The 25,347-nt window shown below is 39.9% G+C and overlaps 4 protein-coding genes across 7 annotated transcripts in view; 2 read left to right on the forward strand and 2 right to left on the reverse strand.

Annotated features, from left to right (window-relative positions):
* Window positions 1–61: 61 nt before the first annotated feature.
* On the reverse strand, window positions 62–2,182 carry mrpl44 (mitochondrial ribosomal protein L44). The gene is made up of 4 exons (XM_004561395.4): window positions 1,995–2,182; window positions 1,086–1,554; window positions 762–940; window positions 62–643 (listed from the first exon to the last, which is right to left on the reverse strand). Exons 1-4 carry the CDS (start codon window positions 2,168–2,170, stop codon window positions 472–474), a joined length of 996 nt encoding a protein of 331 aa, XP_004561452.3. The 5' UTR covers window positions 2,171–2,182; the 3' UTR covers window positions 62–471.
* A 202-nt stretch (window positions 2,183–2,384) lies between these two features.
* On the forward strand, window positions 2,385–4,364 carry dnaaf1 (dynein axonemal assembly factor 1). The gene is made up of 2 exons (XM_004561394.5): window positions 2,385–3,351; window positions 3,441–4,364. The coding sequence occupies exons 1-2, from the start codon at window positions 2,385–2,387 to the stop codon at window positions 4,301–4,303; spliced, it is 1,830 nt and encodes a 609-aa protein (XP_004561451.3). The 3' UTR covers window positions 4,304–4,364.
* A 417-nt stretch (window positions 4,365–4,781) lies between these two features.
* mffa (mitochondrial fission factor a) lies at window positions 4,782–10,619 on the reverse strand. 3 transcript variants are annotated; one of them, XM_004561390.3, is made up of 8 exons: window positions 10,402–10,619; window positions 9,556–9,773; window positions 8,501–8,670; window positions 8,283–8,374; window positions 7,279–7,440; window positions 5,729–5,785; window positions 5,437–5,521; window positions 4,782–5,349 (listed from the first exon to the last, which is right to left on the reverse strand). In XM_004561390.3, exons 2-8 carry the CDS (start codon window positions 9,767–9,769, stop codon window positions 5,218–5,220), a joined length of 912 nt encoding a protein of 303 aa, XP_004561447.1. In that variant the 5' UTR covers window positions 9,770–9,773; window positions 10,402–10,619; the 3' UTR covers window positions 4,782–5,217. The 3 variants fall into 3 exon arrangements, with proteins under 3 accessions (XP_004561447.1, XP_004561449.1, XP_004561450.1); XM_004561392.3 differs by lacking the exon at window positions 7,279–7,440 and having other exon boundaries at window positions 10,402–10,618; XM_004561393.3 differs by lacking the exons at window positions 5,729–5,785; window positions 7,279–7,440 and having other exon boundaries at window positions 10,402–10,618.
* Window positions 10,620–11,296: 677 nt separating this feature from the next.
* egfem1 (EGF-like and EMI domain containing 1) overlaps window positions 11,297–25,347 on the forward strand; it is a 55,783-nt gene continuing 41,732 nt past the window's right edge. For both annotated transcript variants that reach the window (XM_012921870.4, XM_076892259.1), the window contains exons 1-4: window positions 11,297–11,555; window positions 12,443–12,577; window positions 13,091–13,200; window positions 13,519–13,623. In XM_012921870.4, coding sequence (XP_012777324.3) covers window positions 11,473–11,555; window positions 12,443–12,577; window positions 13,091–13,200; window positions 13,519–13,623 — 433 coding nt within the window. In that variant the 5' untranslated portion in view covers window positions 11,297–11,472. The remainder of the gene's footprint in view (window positions 11,556–12,442; window positions 12,578–13,090; window positions 13,201–13,518; window positions 13,624–25,347) is intronic.

Raw genomic sequence — 25,347 nt, forward strand, 5'->3', positions numbered from 1 at the left:
GGAACATATGCAAATACCCTGATGAAATGTGTGGAGAAATATAAGTGAAAAAGAGTCAGAATGGATGTGTATTTTACACACTTTATTACAACTGAATAACATATTATTACATAATACAAAGTAAACCAAATGGTATTTGTATTATTTACAAGAGTATTTTGTGCAATGGACTTCAGAACCTCTGTTGTAATCTAGGGTGAGCTGACCAGTCTAGTTCACTACTGAAGATGTCATCAGTTACTGGAACAATATTCTGTCTGAGCCAGATCTTACAACATTTTTTCTTAGAACATCAAGACTTATAGTGCTCTGCTTTGACTGAAGGACCTGACTTTTAAATACCCAACAAGAACCAGTTATGTCAAGTTCAGCACACTCTGCAATCAGTGGGAAGCCTTAAGTCTTCAAATGAGATTCCTGTCCGTCCTTGCCCCCTTTAAATGTTTTTTGCTGCAGCTTTAGAGATGTTAATTAATTGCTGGCTGACTGAATAAAAGGCTGCTGTTGTTGTTGTTGTGGAGAAAAGTCAAAGGGTCTGCGGTTCTCAGTGTAGCCATAAAGTTTCCGGAGGGCCACGCGAGCTGCTTCTTCCTCGGCTGCTGCAAGCGTCTCTCCTGGACCCTGAGCCAGTAGCTTCTTGTCACTGAATTAACAAAGAGGTGAGCAGACAAAAATGTAAATTCTTCATAGCATTAATTTTAACCCATCGCATCCGTTTTAAATTTAGAACAGTAACAACGCACGAACAACAGAACACATACCTGTATAAGCCAACAAAATACAGTGGCAACACTGTGCTGGCTCCAGCAGACCGGATGAGCCGAGGCTCCGGCAGAGGAATTTTCCTCTTTGTAAGCTCTTCCACCAGTAGTCCCATGGGGTTGACCACAGTCCACATATCAAAGAGGTCCTTTCCTATCAGCTGAGTCACCAGAAAATCCTAGGAAGAAGGTGGAGGTAGGATTACAAGAACAAAATGTCCCACCACTGTACACACAGCAGAGGCAACTGAGCAATGTGGACAAATTATGCTTCCTCTAAGCGAATTATTATGTGCCAATGATTTTGTGCCATAAGCGACCTACCCTGAGAAATAATCCAGTTCGCTCAGCTCCACTGCTTTCCTGCAGAGCTCCGATCACTGCCATGAAAGTAGAACAGAGCACATCATCTGGAACAGGGAATTCTGCACTCATTGTTAGGTCTTCAATGCCCAGATTTCTGGCTACGTAAGTGATGACTGCTGGACTGGTGAGGTGCCCTACAATACTCTCCACCCCGATGGCCGGGAGGCTCGGGAAGCTTGCCCTGCACCAGTCGATCAGGAAGCTTTCAGCGAACGCAGACCCCTTTTTACTCAGCTGCATATTATCTTTTAGAACAAGAGCGGCAGTCTCAGATTCCACACCCAACCCCTTTCTCTTCTCTTGCTCCATCTGCAGGTAACAGGGATTGATGAAGGCTGTTTTCAGGAGCTCAAGAGAGAAATTTTCATGCAGGCGATGGGTGAAAGCTTGAATCTCTGCATGGTAATCCCAGTGAGGCTGCTGGGATCTGAAGAAGAAGAAAAAAGTAAATACCAAACAGAAATAGGAGTGTACAGTGGCTAAAATCATGTCTAAAATCACTAAAAGCGTGTACAGAAAGTCTTAGAAGGCCATGGACAAAGCATACGGTCATTAAAATATGACATTTTTATATATTAAATCAATGATAAAATTAGAAGATTAACCGAGATCACGGGGAGGATCTTGGTTTTCTACCCTTGGGCAAAGAAGCTTCGACAGCTAGCTACGCTTCTGGTGTTATTTGGAAAAGCCATGAAACCAGTAACGCCACACGCAGCGCTAAAACATCTGCATTAAACAGTTGCAAAATTGCACTAAAATGCCGTCCATATGCACGCTTCTCAACGGACTATGAAAAAATAAACACATTGAAATATCAAATACACGAATGGCCTTGAGACGCTCTCTAGTGATTTTTGGCGTTACCGTGGCGTCGGAGGTGGAGGTCCTTCCAGCTTCAACTTCTTCGCCATGAGGTACGTGTAAGCTTTCATCCATCGCTTTTTCTCTCTAACCTGTGACAGTGAAATATCCCTGCAGACGCGCTGGCAATGAATTCCTAATGTCAAAGCACCACGATTTAGTAAGTACCCTGACGCCATGTTGGGTCCCTAAACAGCAAGGTGCAACCACTAAAAGTGTCCGACACGGAGCAACAAAGCATATCCGGTAGGCTGGAGCGTAAAGACGGAGCGTTACCATGGAAACAAGCGTAAACGGTAACTAATATTAACGACCGGGGCAGGCTGCTGATTGCTATTTATTCGACTGTACAATTCAGAAACGCCTATAAAACCAATCGTTAAGAAGTATTGTATGTTTCTGATATCAATTTTAACGATATCCACTTCGGAAAATCAAGAAAGGATGGAAGATCAAGTGTTGGTAGCAACTGAAGTCGAAGGTGGGGATGCCCGAGAAAGTTCTGACAGCAGTGGAGCTCAAGAAGACCTTGGGAAAAAAGAGCTGCAAAGTTCACCTCAGGAGAAAAATAAAAAACACTCAGGACCACGGATGACCAAGAAATTCCTGAGAGACCACTGTAAGCAGAACAAACTGTACATAACACCATGCCACAATGATGCGCTGTATCTGCATTTCAAAGGTTTCTCCACCATTGAGAACTTAGAGGAGTACACAGGTCTGAAATGTCTCTGGCTGGAAAGCAATGGGCTCCAACGCATTGAGAATCTGGATGCTCAGACTGACCTGCGCTGCTTGTTCCTTCAGCAAAATCTCATATACAAGCTGGAAAACCTAGAGCCTCTGAAGAAACTCTGCATCCTGAACGTCTCCAACAACTACATACACATCATAGAGAACATCTCCTGCCTTCCTGACCTGAGTACTCTGCAGATTGCCCATAACAAGCTGGAAACTGTTGGTGACATAGAGCATTTGAGTCAGTGTCTGAACATTAGTGTATTAGACCTCTCTCACAACCTGTTACACGACCCTGACATCCTGCCTGTGCTTGAGGCCATGCCAGAACTGCGTGTACTGAATCTAATGGGAAATGAGGTCGTGAAAAAAATCCCAAACTACAGAAAAAATATGATTGTACGCCTCAAGCAGCTCACGTTTCTTGACGATCGCCCTGTGTTTCCTAAAGACAGGGCATGTGCTGAGTCGTGGGCAGTGGGAGGGCTGGAAGGGGAACGCCAGGAGAGGGAGCAGTGGGATACACGAGAGAGGAAGAAAATTCAGGAAAGCTTGGATGGAATGGCAATGATTCGGAAGAAGGCCCAGGAAAGACGCAGACTCAGAGAGTTACAGGATAAAGGTAATCAGCTTTCAGCTTTTACTACCCTCGTCTGTATACTGAGAGTAAATGTGGATGAATGTTTACACAGTATAATTGTTTCATTTCAGGGAAAACCGATGCTTCCTCTACTCCAGAAACTACTACTGAGGAAAACGGTACCCAGATTTTAACTTCTTCACAAGGTGACAAGATACAAGCTTTTGTGCAGGACAGCCTGGATGCCCATGAAGAGTTCTTAGAGAAACAGTCAAAACAGGGACTTCTTGAAAATCAACCAGCAAGTAAACATCTTGAGACCAAGGAGGCAGGTCAACTCCTGATGAGAGAGCAGTTAGATGAAGATACCCAGGACCATTCTCCGATAACGCACACCGTAAGAGAAGAGAAAGGAAGGGAAAAGATCCCAGCAGATGAGCAAGGCAGTACTGTAGGGCACATGTTAGAGACAGAAAATAAACAAGAAAAACAGTCCAAGAGAAATGAAGCAGAGAGAGAGCAGAGTAAAAACAAACAGCCTCCCCTTCCTGAAGCCGATGACGATGTACCGGTACATAGTCCTGGACCACGGATTACAGAGCTACAAGATGCAGAGCTGCTGGAAACCATTCACCTTCCTCCAGCAAGTCGCTCATTGCGTATTGATGAGTTGCCTGATTTGGAAGATGTGGACACAGAAGACTTTAACGCAGCGTTCTCTTGTAGGCAGGCCTTTAAACCAAAAATAGAAGTCATATCAGGTGACAGCAACGGGGAAGCACCAGCTGGGATTCAGAGTGACAGCATCTCCACATCCGCTCCAGCTAAGAGCTTTTTGTTCCTAACAAGTGGCTGCGACAAATCACCGGCTGTCTCTGGCAATTCTACATCGCTGGTGTATCCAGAGGATGAGGGTGCGCCTTCCGACCCGTCAAACTCAAAAATAAACCGAACCTCCTCTCCACCACGCTGCCTGATCGAGGAGCTTGAGTAATACCTTGATGTCATTAAATTTGAAATATGAATTAAAATAGTAAACTGCAATTCAATCTGTAGCATATTTGTGATAGCTGTTTTGTCTGTGTGCTTGTCAGCTGTTATACTGTGAAAAGAATAAATTCAGGACTGATTTGGTCAGTATTCTCGGGGGGAATTATACGTTTACTCTTCACATTACAGCAACATTTTATATAATTTTATTTCATTCAGGGTTTTTCCCAGACAACTGTGGTCCTTTGTGGTTTAATACAGTGCAATGGGTAAGACAATGCTAGCTGTTTTGTAACAGATATGTATAATTTTTGGTTACTTCTGACCATTTCAAAAGCAAATGTATCTATTTTGTTTGAGAGAATCCACCCAAATAAATACACTTGTAAATTTTAGGCTCTTTTCCTCGGGAGACATTTAACTCCTCTACAGGAAAAACTATGTTAACGTCTCAATAAAAATACAAGACCACACATGACTGGTACGGTTTTACTAAACTTTATTAAATTTACCAGTCAAGTCACATATTACTCTTAGTATTCAGCATTACCACCATGGAGCTGTATGTCCCCACACTACAGCTCCTTATTTTATTTTTTTTTTGGGTGAACTATATACTGTGCCTCTGGATGAGGTCCGATTGACATGAACAAATATTTACAACAACTTAGCAATGGGCAGCAGAATTTGAGAATAAAAACAAAACACAAGAAAATGGAATAGAAGGAACAAAATAAGAGTACAAAAATAAAACTGTACATGTTTAAATAAACAAAATCAAAATGTTGAGCCTATGTGCAACAGGCCTTGCACGTGCTAACATCTCCTCACACAGGGGTTAAGTGCAGTGAGCAGCTAACTGATAGGATAAAGGATAATACGTTCTTGTCATGTGGATGGCGGAAACACAGGCCGGCTCTAACGTCGCAACCACACCCAAGTGTTGATGAGCCAGAAAGCGACGGTGACGGAGTACAGGATCATCTCTCGCTTTGTTCGCTCTTTGTTCTCTTCCTCCAAATGTTGGAGTCTCCGGTTCAACTTGATGAGCTGTTGCCGAATCAAAAAAAAATTGTTTTATCAGTCTGGCCTCTTGCACCACACAAGACAGAATTCATTTATTTATCATGAGCTAACCTGCCGTCGAAGTGTTGTTGCATCGACCACAGTCATGTCATCAGCTGTCCCATCCAGAGAGGGTTCATATGTTGACAGTGCAAGCCTTAAAAAAAAAAAAATGGCTAGTTTGAGAATCACAAAATAACCAAGTCACAGCAGCACACGGCACATTCAAATACGCAGAACAATTTAACAATGGCAATGTAATTTTTATAGATATCCGTGTCCATATATCTGTGTCCTACCACTCAAGGTAGGAAAGGATGAGGACAAGGAGAGAGGAACAAAACGAAGTGCCAGATGAAGTTACCTGGAATCATGCAGGGGGTGGGAGCTGGAAGCCGACCCCCCTCGCAGTGATGATTTGCTAAGGGGTGGGGAAAGACAGAGTTGGGAAAAGGCGAAAGAGATATAGAGAAACCAACAATGTTGCATCCATGCACACAACTTGGATGTCTTTAATGCACCTAGACTTTCTCTAATTTTCTATTCTTTCTAGTCCTTTTAAAAAGTCTTATTTCCCTAAAGTTGTTTTCAGTGTCTTAAAACAAGTCACAACTATATCACTTTAGTCTTCAAAGGGGACAAAGAATGTGGGTAAGTGTTCTAAAAATACCTTTTTAAGCATACAGAAAATATGAATTTGTGAGCAATATTTAGAAGATCCATTTTCACCTTATTCTTTCCTTAAAAAGCTAAACAATTAAAAGGTCAAACACTTGCAAAACTCCTTGGAAAGTTCAGTAATGAATCCACATGCTCTGCACAGCGTTTAACCCTGGAGTAACTGAAGTGTTGAACCTGAAGGTGAAATAAGTTGTCAGCACTACTTCACTTTCTCTTTAATACACCATCTCTGAAGTTTCAAAGGAAGATAAAACAAATTCCTCAGTGTGAATTATTCCCTTTCTTACAAAGCAAACATTTATGGTGTTTGAGAAGTCAAAGTTAGGGTTGGGCGATTGGACGAATATATCGACTATCGACGATAGACAGCCCATTGGCGATCGTTTTTACAAGGGCAATTTATGTATCTATTCGCCCATGAGTAAGTTTGCTAATAATGATGGAGCTAATAGAAGCAGTCAACAAAAGAATAAATAAATAATAGCGCGGTTTTAACAGCACCCTCTTTCATCTGTGAGCAAATGCACCCTCCTCAGAGTGTGCCCAAATGCTTGTTGATGGAGCTGCAGAAGCTGGTGATAGCCTAGCATACTCAGCCGGATGGTGGACACGTACATGATCATGCAAGTTAGTCGTGTTTGAGTACTTTGCTTGCTCGGAAAGCCCTAATTTTTTTGGAAATTAGTTCGTCCATGTTTGGACTTCTATGATGTAAACGCGGAAATCAGTCCGTGCATGATCATATTGCTCCACCCATCAAAAAGTCTGCGCGTGCGCGAACATATCGCCCATCATTGATTAGTGGACTGACGATGTAAAAGTTTTTACATATCGCCAAACCCTAGTCAAAGTGCAACTCAAACAACTTGATTCAACCACTGGTGGAAGTGGCAGTTCAGAGCTCCAGTTTTTTATTCTTCAACAAGCAAGGAACTTAGAAACCTTTTCTACATTTTCTGGGATTAATACATGTGTTATTAATACTGTTAAAGGTTAAAACTGGTCACAAGATTCTTGAGACTACACAACCTGTACCACATGACCCTCTCCCAATCCAAAACAAATGGTGCTTATGGGCAGAAATGAAAGTACATTTAATGCCATCTATCATGAAAATAGCTGTTGCAATTTTTACGGCCTTTTTAAACCAATACCCATTCGGGCAATTTTTTTTCCAAAACCTTTAAGCAAAAAAAAAAAAAAAAAAAAAAGACCAGATGATGGGGAGGTCACCTGCGAGGGTTCTCATCCAAGACCTCCAGGACGTGCTGGTAGGCCCGACGTGTAGTGGACTGGATGAAAGATAAGACACCACTAGCGCTGTAGAGGTTGTGTTCTTCAGCCTCGGTGAGAGGGGGGCATGGGTGAGCAATGGCTGGGGGGGAAGGGGTTGCACTGCTCAGTGCCCACCATTAAGAGCAGCAAATTCAGTAGGGAAGGGAAGAAGAGAGAGTACAAGAGAAGGAGGAAGGAAAGGGATAGAAATAAGGAAAGGAAACTGTCCTCCACTGACTGTGCAAAACTAATATCAGAGTGAAAGTGAATAGGCAAAAAGCAGCAGCCAAAGACTGAACCTGCCAACCACACTATGTTCTAACACATCTGGCAAGAAACAGGAATGCAAAAGGAGCTGATTTTATGTTTGATTAAGTGACTATTTTCTAGTTCACCATTCAGGCCAGACAAGGAACCTTGTTAACAGTACCAGTGTGCTGTGTTGCAGAAAGTGATCAGGGCATGAAAAGGTGTTTTTTTTTTTGTCCGAGAACTGTGTAATATTTTTCTCAAATATTAAGCCTAAAAATTTCTGTCAAAATAATAAAGTTGCCAAGCACTTGTAGTTTACACCAGGCCTTCAAACAAATACATGAAGCTACTAAAGCTTCAAATTTGAATCGCTTTGCATTAAAAGCAGTCTGCTTCACTAGTTCCTGTCAGTGCTTCCCCAGCTATTCCTGTCCTTCTGCGTAGAGGGGATAACAGTGTTCAAATTTGTAATTTATTTAAACTAATCAATTAATCTTTAAAGACTTCACAATTTGGAAATAATCTACCAATAAAAACATGTTGTTAATGTATTAAAAAGTAGCAAAAAGTTTCTGCATCAACACTGACAGCAGCAAAAGCTCCTGACACAGTGGCTTACAATACAAGAATGAAACCAAAAGAAAGATGCTGCATGCTTTACATGCACAAAGACGTAATAGCTGGTACCCAGTTAATGGACCCATACTCACGCTGAATCGTTGCGCATCAGCTGAGTGTTCTGACGGACAGCCGCATTCTCACTGGCTGAACGCTCCCTCCGTAAACGTCCCTGGGGTCGCAACTACAAGGAATAGCATTGACAACTGATTTTCTGGTTATGAGTTACACTAAGGACATTATCTTAAACAATGGGTGAATTGTACATAGTGTTCTCTGTAATAAAAAAAATTACTGATTTATCACTTACCACTTCCTCACTGTCTGGAGCCACCCGCTGATCGTCTTCCATGAAGTCCAGGGGTCGCTCATTGAGGGTGAGGACTCTGGGTGGAGTTTTAAGTGATAGCATTTCCAGTGGTGTTGACTGGATGAGGTCCAAGTCTCTGGGTCTGGAGAACTGGGAGTCATCACTGCCTCCTGACAAATGAAATGTACTGTGAGACTAACCTATCACTTCTAACACTTTAACAGTATGCTGTGCTTTTAATACAAAATTGAATGAATTAAAATCAATTAGTTCACACCTATAGTGGGAAAAAAGCAAATATCCCCTCTGCCATGCTACCTGTATGCATGTCAGCCCCTTCACATAAAAAGCAGTAAGTAACAGCTAAGTTGAGCTTAAAATCTGTGTTGCAGTGGCTTTTGCGCTCATTTTTTCTTTCTTTTGCTTTTGAATGTCAAGCTTTGTTTTCCTTGTGTGAATGCACATCACTGTGCTCTGGTCATAGTTCAACAATGCTGAACTTTGACCACAGCACACCAGTGCTTCCTGAATGGTGTGCATGAACTGTGCTTTACTCAATGCAGGGGGCAAACTGCTCATGTGTAGTGCAACTCAGTGGAAATAATGTGAGCAGTGGTACTGATGTCACATTACGTAAAACGTTCATGTTCATGTGGTTCTCTGTGGTGAAGAGAAACACAGAGACACGTGCTGTAGTAGTTCCTCTGTCCCACTTTACACCCCTTTTCATTCTCTTTCTTTATTAAATGTTCATAACTCCTCATGTATGGCTGTGTCAACGGAGACCATTTCTAGAGCTGGGTATGTCTTAAGATATCAAAGATATTGCGGCTAGTGTGATCACATCGCAAGATGGTTTGTAATTGTTACGTTAAAAGTGAAATAGTTGATGGGATCTTGGCAGTGAAACGGCATCTAGGAGCAAAGTCCTGTGGCACTGATAGAAGGAGTTCTATAATCTGCAAAAGACTGTGAGGAACTACCATAATGGTGAGTCACCAGTGATGTGCAGACATAGTGTGACATAAAGGACAGAAAACATACAGTATACTAACCAGCAACCACAATTCTCTCTGGGACTTGCATTATAACACTGTGAGGGACCTCCTGCGATCCCAAATTAGGGTCCTCGTGGGCTGTTGGAGCCACTTTGAGCATCTCTGGGATGCGCATCCTTTGGCTTATTCCCTCGGTGTACTCCAGCTCATAGTGGATACGGTTAATTTCAGCTATATCAGCCGTTGGAGAGGGGAATGTTGCTCCGTTCATTTGGCTGTTCATCAACACAGAATTAATTGTTAGTTAAACAGAAAAAAATCCCTAAAGGAAGAGAACATGCTGATACAATAAGCCTTTGAGCTAAAATAGTTCTACTTCAGCCACACACTGAATAGCTATTGTTATGCAGTGTGTGGCTTCAGCTATTAAACCTAGCCCTAGCACACAAAACCAGAATATCTCCTCTAGCGACACAGTGATACTTGGTGGTGCTAACAGAGTAGTGGAGAGGGGATTAAAGATGGAACAGGCTTGTGATGTTATCATAAGTTATCACATGATGTATTCAGATTTTTTCAGAGTCACGCAAAAGTCGAACATTGACCCCAAAGCAAACAACATTGATTTTAACATTAAAGAACTGCTGGTCTTATTACAGAGTGTTTATTTTAAAGCCCTTAATGCTCACAAGATGACAAGAAATGATTAACTTCAGGTTGCTGTACTAGCATAAGAAATATCTAATACATTACCCATGTAACAACATTCAGAAACTATTATCCACAAACATTTGCGGAAATACTTTGCATTCCAGAAAACAGGTTAGCTTCCGAAAATGAAATTGACAGAAAACACTTTAGCTTAGCGCCATTTCAAGCTAGCACGTTAGCCATATTTCTTACCGTTTAGTCTGTTGCCACGGGCCGCTGTTTCGTCGAAGAACTTATTCAGAAATTTTTTGACGGAACAAACCTGAAGTCGGAAATGTAAAGCTCAGTTTCAAGTATTTTAGGTATTACAGGTGAATTAGCTGTTAAGCATCTCTATGTTGTGAGAGAGGACCTTCCCCTCTTCCTGCTTCTTCCTCTGTCTTGTGTCTGCACGCTAAACAGGAAGTGGCGTAATTCTGGGGAAGTTATGTCATTAGTACCAAGCGCTGAAATTAAAAGCAGAGAAAAAACTGGACATGTTTGCAAACAGTACAGCCTAAAATAATATAATTTGTCTAACTTGTTGGTTTATTGTAGCTTACCATTAAATAGCCTGTATTTAAATACTCTACATGCTTTCAGAAATGACTTTAAGTCACCATAGTAGGTGTTTTATCTATTTTTTTGTTTTATTGTGGCTTATTTAATTTGGCAAAGAATTCATCCATCCATCCATCCATCCATTCGCTTCCGCTTATCCTTTTCAGGGTCTCGGGGGGCGCTGGAGCCATCTCAGCTGTCATGACTTTACGAAACGCAATAACATAATTTATCTGCACTGAATGTTTATTGATATGCTTTATTGTATTCAGTAAAGCTTAATATATATAAAACTGTTGAAAGTAGTTTATTTTTATTTTATATGCACATCGAACCATTTAAAAAAATCAGAATAATTTAGGAGCATTTGTCGATAGGTATAGCCTTTTGATGAAACTACATATTTTGTCTTATAAGCAAAGCTGGCTGTATTACTAATGAGTGCACATGTCAGTGTTGCCGGGAGGTTTGGAGAGATGGCCCCACAGTCACTGTGGGTGGTGCCTTTCTTCGGAGCCATTCAAAGGCAGCCTTTGACATGAGACAGTTGCCCCTCTGCGTAACAAGCAAACGGGATATCAGGGATATCATTGCAGGATAAACAAAAGTCGTGAGTCATGTTTAAAGGAGGACTTTCATAAGTGTCAGGATGCTCTTCATTTAACAGGCACAGAGCCAGCGCCGATTGAGTACTTCTGACCGTGGTTGTAACTGGCTGAAATTATGTTCCCACATATTTTTATTTTGTGCGTAATATTATTTGGCACTATGCATATCGCGTCATCTTTGGAGCTGCAGCTTGGCATGTAAGTAACGTGTTTTGGGTTTGTTTTGGGTTTTTTTGTTTTGTTTAACATCGTTTCCACTGCTTTCCGTTTGCACTGTGAGCACACACTTGAATATATGATCAGGTGAAAGAGAAAGATTTGGGGCTTTTAAATATGACAGAAGCAGCGTGCGTTAGATTGGATTTTTAAAACAGAGATTCTGAGTTTAAACTCTGTTGAACTTTTGATTTCACCATTTATAATTCTCACTTCTCTCCACTCTATGTTTTTCTGCTCAATGACCACTAGGAGTCTCTCTTTCGGGTCCCCTCGTGCATGCGTGTCCACTGTTTTTGTAGCGCGGATGTAATGTGCATCTGCATAATAACTTCCAAAGGAATGTGCTTTTCCTTGGACTGTACTTGAGGGTTTTGAATTTAAATAGACTGTGGAGGACATGATTGATTCTTTCATTACCAGAGAAGAAGAATATTTCCTCTAATTAACTTCAGGTTGCCCTATACTGAAGCCAGATGGTTTGAGGAGGAGGACACCTATGGATAGTTTACCTGCACTCACAACATAAACAGATGCAGGCTCCTTAAATAGAAGCTTACAAAGTTTAAGATTTGAGGCTTTTTTTTTTTTTACACTTTATTTTGTAGATTTACATTGTAACAATTAAAATGTGGTTGTTTATCTAGTGATAAAAGCAGTAGACGGTGATAATGTGTAATACTAAAACAAATGAACATGTAGAACATGTATATATAACTGTTGTCTACCCCTCAACACAGTCACCTACCAACACATAGACAGAAAAATACAAATAAAGCACTATTTACTGAAAGTCATCAGAAAAACAGATTTTTTTCCCCCAAGTTTTTGCCATTTTGTTATATAAACTATGTGTTTTTCATGCCCAGGCCAAATGTTTGTGCTGACCAGGAGATGTCCATGGTAGGGAGCCGTCAACCTTGCGTCCAGGCTTTTACCCGCATGGTGAAGGTGTGGAAGCAGGGATGCACAAGCCACAAATGGTGTATGGGTGTTGAGAGGAGGTAAATGTAGACTTTTAAAATTTGGTTTGCCACTGGCGATCTCTCCGATAACTGCTGGGGATGACTTCTGTTCACGTGATCTGGGGCTGATAGTTGTAATGTTCATTCTTCTGATTAACAGAAACAGTGACTAATTAGTATTACTACAGTTATTTTTGACTGTTTTATACCTTACACTTATTGCTCTTTTATGCTTTTATATGCATTTATTTTGCTTTTGTGTTTTAATGCCATCTAACCTGCTAGCATGTTTTGGTACCTTGCCATAGCCCTCATCCTTCCCTCTTACTTCATCTTACCCTCTTACATGTTAAGCACTTTGGTACACCATGGTTTTTAAATGTGCTATATAAATAAAGTTTGTTGTTGTTGTTGTTATTAAACCAATTGGCTTTTGCATCTACAAAAATTGTTTAATGATGTGTTAAAAATCTTTTATACACTCAACATTATAAGGTATTACCTGTGAAGGTAATGTAATGACCTTAAAATTGTGAAATTTCCCCTCCTCAGGACAGCGTACTACACAGTTTACAGGCAAGTGTACAGAGTGGATTTGCACACAGTCTACAGGTGCTGCCCTGGTTGGATTCAGAAGGGTGAAGAGAGAGGTTGTCTGCACAGTGAGTAATTGCATTTCATCAGCATGTATCAGATGGAGCTACTTTCAATACTGCTGTGAAGTTGCACTTGAAACAATAACTGAACCCGGAAACAGCCTGTTGTCTAAACCAGCAATGGGCAATTCATTTTCCCAAGAAGCCACATGAGAAACTAGGACTGTTGTGCAGTGCTGCACCAATAAGCTGAACTCAACAGTCTCTGTTTCTCATGTGGCCCCATCGGAAAATTAATTGCCCACTGCTGGTCAAGACTGTATATGCAGAAGTGCACACATAACTTGGATATATCAGCAGCGTTATGCTATGTGATACCTTCAGGGGTTTGCAGTGCCAATATGTGCTTCAATGGAGGGAGATGTGCTGAGACTGGAGACCAAATATGTCATTGTCCACTGGGCTTCAAAGGCACACGATGTCAATATGGTGAGTATTCAGCTTCCCAGAAGATGAAAACTAAAGATTTTGCCAATTTATTAAATTGAAAATAAGTCACTGAAGTATGCAGGTAATTCAAAATAGCCAAATATATGTTTGGGAGCCGGCAAACACACTTATGTATATTCAGGGTCCAGTTCAGACCTTATGTGTTCACTCTGCTAAAGCAGAATGAGCCTGTCTTGTAGCTGTGATTGGACGGGGCTGCTCTGTGGGGGCTTTGGCTAGTTAAAGGTGAAAGAAGTGGGTTTTTGTTTGGGAGAAATGTTTTTTCTTTGAAGGCAAGAGCCTGGAGTGCTGTGGCTAACCCAGCTGAGCTTCCTCTCTATAAAAACTGCTCATTAATGAGACTGTCTTCAGTCCTTATTTTATATGACAGAAAAACTAAAACAAAAAATCTTCAGAAATAGAAATTTGGTTTCACCTACCAATATTTCCCCCTGGTTGAACATTTCCTTAATGCATTGAATTAATTGATTTGTTTGTTGAGTATTCTTTAAGGTTTGATAGTTTGGAAATAGGGATATTTCCAGTTTAGAAGCCAATGTGAACTCCCATGTCACTCAGTTATCAGCGTGCTTCTTGCACGGTATAACATAAGGCAGCCAGTTGATGGTTAGCATATACTTACATGTGCAACCGGTTTCCTGTACAAGGTCTCTTTCAGCTGAACAGCTGTTTGCCAGATCACTGCTCAGAGAAAGGACAGTGAACATTTGACAGGGACCAACCTTTCACTCCCTTCCAGTCTTTGTACTAAGCAAACCAGACATTTGCTGCAACCTTTAAATTACTGCGGAGATACAAAGGCAGCACGTGTGCTCTTAGCGATAACCTACCAGAAGGTGAATAAGTGTATTTGCTAAAATGTGGCTTCCTGTAAAATGCATCTAAGCAGTATCTATTACTTAAATTGCATTTAAATAAGCCAAAACAACTTAGAAATATGAATTGTTGGAGATAAGGACTTCTACACAAATAAATAAACTGGACATAATCAAAACCTCTAAAATCTCAGCCTTTCAGTTCTTAATGAACTGCAACTGAGCAACCTGGCATCTGTCACAAATAAATAGCGAACATCTGAAGTAAAGCAGAGTTAAACCCTTATTATTCTTCTTGTCTCTTGTTGCCATCATTGTCTATTCTTTCCGCTCATTGCAGTCTAAGTAACTCTAGTTTTTGTGTGCTTGTTGCTGTTTTGGAGGAGTCCTGCAAAGAGAGAATGGTGAGCGGAAGATATTTGGTTTCTAGCCCCCCACATGCTCACAGAAACGCAAACATGCAGGCAGACACACACATAAGCTTTGCTGTTAGATTTCCCAGGAGAAGGGGCCTGCCAGAGGTGTAACACAGTCCTTCCTCTTGCTAAGATGTTTTCACACAAGCCTGTTGTTGTTTGTTAGAGGCAGCGCTCGCGTTTGTTTTCACGCGGGTTCTTTGGTTTTCACACATCTAAGTGATGGATTGGAAACAGAGATGTTATAATCAGGACTTTCATCCTCTCTCTTTCACGTCCTCTTTGGGAACGCACGTCTTGCTCTTCTCTTTCTTGAAAACACTTTTCCTTCTCTCGTCTCGTGAGACAGATTTATCCACAGTCTTCTGCCAGAAACATTATGCGCCGAGAGAGTCAGCCAAGCTTCTGTGTTCAGCCAGGTTCCTTCCCTCGCAACCTTTGCCTGATGCGGCATCAAAGACACACACTAGTCATTTTGATTTGTGTGGGTTTAAGCAAATTACTATCGTTATTAACCTGCCTTCTTTATTAGATTCGTATTGTGAGATTTCACATTTCAAAATGACACTTTTTTTCTTTCCCGTGTGAGATTCGAGTATGATTTAGAACAAACAGGAACAGTTAAGAAGAAGGAATGCTGACCTCTGTCGTTTTACCTCAGAGTCATAAGTTAAAGGTAGCTGTCGTGCGCTTTGGTCGTGAAGATGTTTCGCAAGACTTTGGTAGACTTATAGTCGATCCCTCGTGTCTGAATCCTTTGCCATGTGCATTTAATCCTGCTGCATGTAATGTTTCTGGTGTTTGTCAGTTTGTACACTGACCAGTCTTTCAGTATCTATATTATGTTCTGCACCTGCACTGGAGGCCGACGTACTGCATGAGAACAGCTGCTTTGTCAGATAGATAAATCTCAGTTTTTTTTAAAAAATGTACTCACAAGAATTAGTTAAACTTCTCTGCTTTCTTTTCACTCAGAACTAGTGTTGTGTTATTTTTTTTTAAAGTCAATAGTGCTTGTTGATTAAATTAGGGCTTCACCTGTCATTGGACAAATTACAACGTTATTATTGATTGCAGCATAGCAGCAACTTTAACCCACATTTTGGCAACTTTACCCCCTTGGTGTTTTTACACTACAACTCTCATCAGATTGTTTCGAGCCTCAAAAACCAGCACGAACTGGGTTTTGATGTAACAGAAAAGAAGAAAGGATTATCAGTATTTACAAAGAACCACAGTGAATACTTCAGATTGTGTGTTGGAGCTGGGCACTCTGAAACTTTTGTGATGGATCCTGTTGCTTATATATTAATAGGGGTTCTTCTCTTGAGGTGCAAAATACATTAAGGAGAATATTTAAATCAAGCACATAAACTGATTCGCTAATGTCTGTGACACACAATTTACTTGTCTTAATTTTTGAGCTTTATATTGAAATTAACTGATTCCACTTAAGTTCAGAAAACGTTTTCATTTGTAAATCTAACCACATGCTCTATTTGGGGATTGCACTCACTGCTCTTTTGCCCCATTTAGTAAATCTGGGCCTTAAAGACTAACTTAAGGGGAGTTGGTACTACAGGAAAGGAAGGAAAGCGTGAATGTGAGTGAATTTTACACTCCCAGAAAAATAAATAGAAGACTTTTCTGTGATTTCATTCTTGTATTTTGCTTGTTTACATTATTGTATTTTGCACAACTCTGTTGCTTGTGAAGCTCGCACACAAGAATTTCACTCACATGTGCTGTACCAATGTATCTGCACATGTGATGTGACAATAAAAGTGATTTGATTGTGTGGATGCCCTCAAGGGCATTGATTTGATTTCAAACTAAAAAGGTAATCATATTTCAGTATTTTGTTTACAGTTGCTAAAAAAGGTGATTGGCGAATTAAAGAACGTGTTTTTTTTAGAGTGAAAATTGCAATTCATTAAATGACAATGAGTTTATTTTTTTAATTACAAGCCTGACTTTCTCGTAGCAAACGACTTCCTGTCACTATTCATCCTGTCACTATTTCTTAAGATATATAACAAAGTGCGTTGTGAGGACAAAGGATATGTCAGCCTTGCCTTTTCACCACAGCAGATTTAGACTTCAAAAGAGGCAAAATGTACACTGAGAAAAAGCCGAACATTCTGACTCTGGTTTTAGTTCAAGTTACAATCCAGGCACTGCTCCCCCTCGCCTCTTTTCAGCACTCATCACTGACTGACTTTCTTGAACTGTTACTTTCTTTGGTGCTCTGGCCAAGTCGTGGTGGTAGAACCCACAGTGTGTTGTGCGGGCCAGCTGACCACCTGCTTCTCATTTCTGATGTGAGACAGTAGGCATCATCCAAGGAAATCTATGTCAGCCACTGACACCAAGGCCGGGGTGTTGACACTGGGAGGTCATAAACAGCCTGCATGTTGCCCGAAGCATGTGTTGAGACTCTGGAGCCGGCTCTGTAATAGTTCTATTTATCCCTGCTTGTGAATGCCACCCTGTCTCACTCTGTAAAGCTTTGGATTAGGCTTTGGTTTGGTTAGATTGGTGCATGTGTCTGTATAAAATTAAGAGACCATGGGCACATAACAGCGTGAGGACAGAAACCATCTGGTCCTCACTAAAGAAGCCTTGGCTGCTTTCAGTGCACTTTTGGAACAGTTGTTATGAACGGTGCTTAAGACTAGATCTTGTAGTGGGTGTTTTTAATGAGACAGCGATCAAAATCAATAGAAATTACAACTTTCTTGCAAAAAGTTAATTGATATAAGTTGTGATAGGTAGCAACATCCAAACAAACTTTGTTGGGAATGTATGGTAGAACAAAGATTTTTCTAACACAAACAAAGTCACCAGGCGGTGTGTGAATTAAACTAAGTATATGTAGCAACAGAAGTGGACTGGACAGTTTTATTTCCAGACTTTAAATCTGAGGAACTCTGTTGACAGCCTCGGGGGAATTGCAGTTTCAGTGTAAATCACATTTTCTCTCATGGAATCTTCTTTCTTCATTTGAACTTGAATGTTTGATTCTGCGGACCTCGAGTTGTCTATTATCGGATCACATCTCACCCCAGTCACTGAGCTCCTGTCTGGACGGGATTTCTGTCAGATTAAACACACCAATCTTTATCTGTGTCAGTGTTTGAACACTTGTGTACATATTTTTACAAAGGTGTGAATTAGATTGGGCTTGATTGTATGACATAAAGCTGAATGGATGGTGGAGATGGAGTTGCAGGAACACGTCTGCAGTCTTTAGTGTGGTAGATTACAGTAGGTTGTCTCTGAAAGTTTTCTTCTGTGATTGCCGAATGAAAAGGCTTCAATACAACTGAAGTTCTCTATGACTGTATTAAAGTTTTTCAATGAGCTACTGAAATGGGAAACAGCTATAGCTATAGAGGGAGTGGCTTTTCCTGCAGAGTTGTTAGGATGACTGCAATAAATAAAACAGTGGGAGACGGTGACTCAGTTACCACCAGGTCTCTTCTGTTGTGTATTTACTTTTGGTACAGGAAGCAGAGACTCTGTTTATTATGTGCATTTGACTATGTAAAACAGATTATAAACAGTCTGGCATAAATGGATGCAGTTTTGTTTGGATGTTGAAATTTTCTTTTAAGTCTTGGATTTTGTTGACTGTGTTTGTGCATTTTGATTTGTTTTACAGTATTTCAACAGTGAAATGTGTCCTAGAGAATCGGGAGTTATTTTTGTTTGTGTTGCAGCAGGTTTATATGTGCATGTGTTTGGATTTTCATGGTTCTCCTACCTAAATGTTATTTTTGTCGTTAATGTGTTTGAACAGAACTGGCTCTAGAGCCCCAGTTTTTAAGACCAATATGGAAACCACTGGAAAAATATTAAGAGGTAAAATAATGTAGACTGAAAGCAACACAGCAGTGTGCTTGTGAGAGGAAAAGTACTGCAGAGGTGTACTAAAGGTGTGCAGTTTGAGTGCTGTGGTCAGTAGGTCTGGAAAAGACGTTACTACATTAATAAAACTTAGCCTATCTGAAAGAAGGAAATACAGCCAGTAATAATGCAAACCCAGTAAATTAACAGATGTATCAATATGACACTTGGTTCATTAAGACATGGAAGAATCTGATGTATTACAATCAAGTATTTAATTAAATCATGTTTAACTTAATTACATTAAAAGACAATTTTAGTCTTGATTCTGTACAAATTTGATATAAGGTCAGAATGTATGAAAAAAGTCATCTTTTTTAGGATTCATATGTAAATGCTTTTGGAAAAATAGAAATATTTTAAAATAAAAATAGCTTGCAGCCAACATGAAAAAAACAAAACAAGACAAGAACATTGGTTATACTAGTCGATATTCAGAAAAGATTCTTATCTGGAAAAGATAAACACTTTAGATGCTGTTAAAAAGTTTTAGACCCTCCTACTCTCCACACACAGATGTCTGAGGAACTTCAAAGAATGGGGATGCTATTTTCTGGGAATTGATTGGTCAGTAGGTGACAATTTCATACATGTTGAGCTCTAATCTGGAACCTAAGCTGATCTGTGTTAGTGCACAGCATATGTTACCATGGCAAGCTACCGCAGTAAGAAGTTAACCATGTTCATAGTACTGAAAACCAGGTTTAACCCTGAATTTACCAAGGAAGATTCAACTAGCTTTGTAGAACAGCTTCCTGCACTATGAACCAAGTCCAGCATATCCAGGTTATCTTTTTGTTTTCTGGATTCACTTTCCTCACCGCTGGTGATCAGGATAAGCGCTCACACAAAGCTGATTATCAACTCCTTAAATTAAACCAGAGTTTCCACTGCAGGTTGATATGATGGGGTTGGCGTTGGCAGCATCTAACCAGTATAAAAGGGTTTTTTCCATGGGTCATAACACTTTTCTTCCACAGAAAATGATCCCTATGAGTGCTACCTACACCAGAGACATCAGATGGTGTTTCAAAAATCGCTACAAAATATAAAATATACACCTGTAAAATACAAAACTGTTGTAAAGAAACATGGTTAACCATGTTTAACACTGAAGTTACACAAATAAAACAAAATCCTGTTTTGTAGTACTGGCTTTAGGGCTCTGGTTGTTGTGTTTGTAGCATTTCAAACACATATTACCAGCAGGGAAGTTTCAGAGTGCCTTTGGGAACATCAACACTCATAACATGATTGAAGGTGTTTCTTTACTTTATATATATATTTTTCTATCATATAAAGGCCACTAATGATATCGGCAAATACCTAATATCGACTGAAATTGACTGACATATAGACATATAGACACATTCTGTCTCTCACAATTGAAGTGTACCTCTGGTGCAAATTACTGACCTCTGTCATCATTTTAAGTGGGGGAACTTGCACAATCGGTGGCTGACTAAATACTTTTTTGCCCCACTGTATGATAATGGTCGAGCTTTAGTTGGGCTCTGCAGATTTGTACATATGCTAAGCTCATTGCATGTTTCCTCTTTGAGTATTCTGTGGAGGTGTTTATGCAAATTCTTGTACCTTACGCTTGACTGTTTCCATTTTTCACACAAGAAAATTAATGTTTCCTTCATACATCATTTAGGACCGGTTCAGGGAACATACTGGAAATTGTTAACTCTAATCCATTGGGTTTTGAATATAGCTAAAAAATATTTGCAACTTGGAAAAGATTCAGGAAAAATGATTTGGTAATGTCTTCACTTGGTATGGTGTATATCCTTTATAGAGCCTCTGCCAGTGTTTAGTCCTCTGTCTTCTACTGCTTTCACATGTCTTTGGCAGTAATATCACACATTCCTGGATTTGACTCTGGACAGAAAGAAAAATCTGTTCAGGATGAATTTTTACTGGTATGCCTGTTCCTGCTCTGAACTTTAAAAAGAGTGTCAGTGAAACAATCTGTCCGTCAAGAAAGAGAAAAAAAACCATAGTCTCTTTCAGGTCTCTGGAAGTAATTAAGCTCAACGATGTAGTCAAGCCAAAATATCAATATGTGGTTACAATAAAAACATGGCTGAGGAAAAATAAATAAATCTAGTCCTAGATTTAATTTGATAGAAATGTTCGTGAAGACCCAGAATGAAGGTGTATAACGTCTTAGTAGCTCCTGTGGTTGTTCTCACAAAACAGTGATGTCTTTCACAGGTTTGGAAGGAATCCTCTTAACTAACATACCATGCGGGGAGTTTAGCTTCTCTAAGTCTTTCCGTGCACTTAGGTCATAGCAGAGCTCCAGGTGAGTTTTGAGCATTGTGCTTTAACTCCTAAGCAACAGAAGCAGATTGTTCTTTCCCTCTAGGTACAAAGGAGTCATTTTAGAACAGTTGTAGTTCCAAATCATTGTCAACAACTATGATCTTAACACAACCTGGGATATAAGACAGCACTCTAAAGTCCCAGCTCACACATGTGCAGCAGGCAGTAATTTATTTAAATTATGACAACTGTGTGGTTGTAATGATGGCAGGCTGGAGTGCTTATGTTGGTCTTGTCTGAAAGGTTTCTGCAACAATAATTTAGGTCATGGCTACTAAAGTCTGTGAGGTGTGGAAGTCATAACGTTTGTTTCTGACAGAACTGAAGTGCAAATGTCTAAATGACCTCTGACAGGTCGGTTGTTGCTTTGGCTAGCGCTTTGTGTTTTTAATAATAGTGGTTAATGAAAAGCTTCACTGAAGGTTCCTGTGCATCTCTGGCGTAATATGTGCTTAATGACTGAGAAACCAATACCAATCTCCCAAGACATGTTTTAAACACATGGTAGCGATCAGCTTTTGAAAACTGAGTTAAAAGCCGCAGATGCCTCTGGCTGAATACATCAGACCTTACAGCAAGTTAAAATTAAATGTTGAACTCTAATAGTGATTGGATGCCAGAGGTTTCCATGATCCACAGAAAAAACTGTATCATCATAGTTATAGTCATGTGTGATTTTTCAGGATAAACATAGTTTGTCTTCTTATTAAACACTGAGACTAAGACAGTGATAATGTTTGTTATGTGCTAGCGTTGCTTCCTTTGTGACCTGTGCACCCAGTCATCCTGTTTTCATTCCTGAAGTCTCTATATGTGGATGTAGGAATCATATGCCGAGACACAGACCGTGAATATGGCTCGTCTAACAGCAGGACACAGGGGGGAGCAAGGCAAGTGCTACATGATCAGCATAGCTATCAGAGGAGGGAGGAACATTAGATCAATTGCTGCCATGTGACAGGGAAGTAGCCACATGCTAAAAAAAACACCCCGGCATCTTTTCAAATGCATTTAGCTATCATTTTTATCAGGTTAATGCTGAACAGGCCGCAGCTAATGGTCTGTGAGATGAGCTCACTGTTGAATTCCTACAGTAGCAGTGGAGTTATTCTTCCATGAACTCGGTTTGGCTGTGCTCTATAGTGTTAGTTTTGGGTTTAGAAAAATAAGCCTAAGATAGAGGCCCCCTTTTTCGAGATTTTTGAAGTAGACAAGTGGTGAGTTTTCCACCAAGAAAGTGCCCCAGAGTTCTGAAAACTACTTTAGGGAAGTTAGCAAAAGGGATAAAAACCTTTTTTGGCCTTCACTAATCTAAAACTGGAGAAATATCTGATATGCAGCTGTTTGGCTATAAAGCAAGCAGTGCAATTCTGATTGTTTTTCAGTGTGAACTTTTCTCAGAAGAAGATAAAAAAAATGCTATCTTGACCTTTTGTTGTCTTGTAGAAGAACATCAAAGAGCTGAAAGCGCTGTGAGTCATTCAGGCCTACACACTTCACTAGTTTCTCTAACAACATGGTTTTCTTTATAACTCGTGTTCTTGCTCATTTAAAGGTAAACTTTTCCTTTAACATATGACAGTAAGTAGGCAGCATTAGCAGTCAGTAGCATTAGGGGAAATGTTGGAAGTGAATGGTGAAAGTTAGAACATGCTGACGCTGTGTAACTTAGTACATCTTACTACGTGTAATAATTCTCAAAAGCTAGAAAGACCCTGGCATGGATGTTGTTTCACAATGAAAAGTAAATAGTAACGTTCAAAGCTTTATTAAACTGAAAAATCATCCTTAGCACGATCATGTTTATTCCATATCTGAAACAGCAATACTGAGATGCTGAACAATCTTCTACATGCAGTACAGTTAGGCATAAATCTACATCCATGTTTCATCCTCTCTGTGGAAGGCATTTTTGAGGAAGATAGTTTTCCCAGATGTTGAAGAAAACTTGATGGAATTATGGGGCAAAAAGTTCAAATAAGACTATCAAGCCAGGGGCTCCAGTTCAACTTTTCTATCCCAATTAATGAACTGGGTTTTAATGTTGGAACTTTGGTAATTACAGAGAAAAATGCTGGTGTTGTGCGCGGATTAAATGTTGGGGGAGAACGCAGGATAGCACACAGTTGTTGTGATTCATGTCTCTTGTACTGCACTGTCAGAGAACAAATAAGGTTTTATTATTTACTATTAGGAAATGAAAGATAAGAAAAAAAAAGCATGTTTACACCAAGTAAATAATCTGTGTCCCCCTAAAACATCTGATCCATCCTTACAATAAAAACAAGTTTTGAAGAGACAAATGGGAAGCATGTGAGCTGCACAAGTGAGTTCACCACATGGTTGAAAGTGAGCAGGGCTAAATGTTTGTCACATAGAAAATTAAGAGCAAGGAGAAAGGAAGCTTTTCAAAATACTTTCTCACATATCAATGCGTCATATTAACAAACCCAGCTATCCAAAATTAGGGCTTTCCATCACCAATGACCAGCTCTGCCTTTCTCCTCCTCTGTTATTGTATGCTTCAGACGGGACTTAAAGACAGTTGGCATTCTTCCTAAATGTTCTGAGCCATGATTGATTGTATCCCTTCCTCAAGCTCGCCATATCTTGAAAACAATCCACCTTTTGTCTCATCTTTAGTTGCCGCTGAGCAGATTGTTGAAGCTTACTTCCTTCTCTGTGACAGGTTCTTTAAGCTCCTCAGCTGTCCCTGAATAACCTTTGACCTTTCGGTATGGTTCACAAGGTCTTTTGCTTTTTCTCCGCAATGGGACACTTCTACATCATAGCTAACACACATTTTCAGCTTCGATAAATAATAATAAATACAATATATATATATATATATATATATATATATATATACATATATGTAAAACAAATCACTAATGGAGCAATGCACTGGAAAAAGATACAAAATCATCACTTGGAACAGCTCACATTTGAAATATTACATCTCATTGGCAAATAGCAGTTATGTGGAGCTGCTGAAGTAGAATAGCTGAGTAAGAATGTGTCCTGTTTCATGAACGTTTCCAAAAGTTCATGGTGTATATGTCGAGCATAATCTCACAGTTTAAATAATCTTTTTGGTAATGTGTAACATTAAGTTAAATAAAAAGGCTGAAAAATGGCCTGTTATTGTAGAGAAGTGTGAGCTGAGGCTTTTTCTTTACTGGTCTGTCTGGTAAGTATTTCTTTTCACAGTTAACTTGCCATAATAGAAACAAACCTAGAATAGGTGGGAAATAAACACCGGTCCTGCTCCAGACCCAAATTCCATCTATTAAGGAAGAATCAGTAAATTTACTCAGGCTTGAATTTCACTTACCACAACTGAAGCTCTGCTGCATTCATTGAAGAGTGCTGAGAGAGACAAATCATGCAGCCAAAGCCTGCTGATTCAGTTATTGATCCAGACTTGTATCTTTAAATGTTTTACCATGAGGAAAATGGGCACATTGCTGAGGGTTTGTTGATTTATTTAATGTCCATGTACTAAAGGTAGTTTTTTTTTCTAGGGGAAGGAAAAACGGTGGTCCTTGGAGAAACTGGAAAGAGGGGGGGCACTGTATGCTATGCTGAAGACAGTAATGTCAATAACACCTGATGAGATATCCAGGAATAAGGACTTGGTGGTTGATAGTTGTCTATGGAGAACACAAAAGCATTCAAACAGCTGTCCTCTCTGTTCGGCCTAACTGATGGGAAACAAAAATCACTTCCATTCATAAATGAAGAAGAAAACAGTTTCCGTCTTGTTTTGAACTTTATCAAGATAGATACATGGATACATTACAAGAAGACGAAAGCTCTGGCAGAAGGCTCACAAAGCCATCTGTTGCAACAAGTTGAGATCATATACAGTATCGCTATGTTTAAAATCGATAGCTTCCTGATAAAATAAGTTAGTTGCACTACTTCGGCTCTATGGTGACCCCTTGGGTAAGGAAGGGAGCAGCTGAAAGTACCTTCTTTTGATGACTGTCTGCAGAGATTTTGAGGCTGAATTATGTGGAATTCTATAACTAAGTAAAAAATACATTAAATTCCTGCATATAGGTGACGGTTTAAATGGAAAAACATTTTTGTTTTTTCAGTCTTCCCATTAAAATAAGTGCTATTCAGTAACGATGACAGGGCGACACAGTTCACATCGCTAACACTTTTTAAGCGTTGCGTTGTTTTGTGCTGGAAAAAGCTGGATTTTAAAAATGCCCTGAAAG

This window comes from Maylandia zebra, linkage group LG14, assembly GCF_041146795.1.
Source record: "Maylandia zebra isolate NMK-2024a linkage group LG14, Mzebra_GT3a, whole genome shotgun sequence".
Lineage (NCBI taxonomy): Eukaryota > Metazoa > Chordata > Actinopteri > Cichliformes > Cichlidae > Maylandia > Maylandia zebra.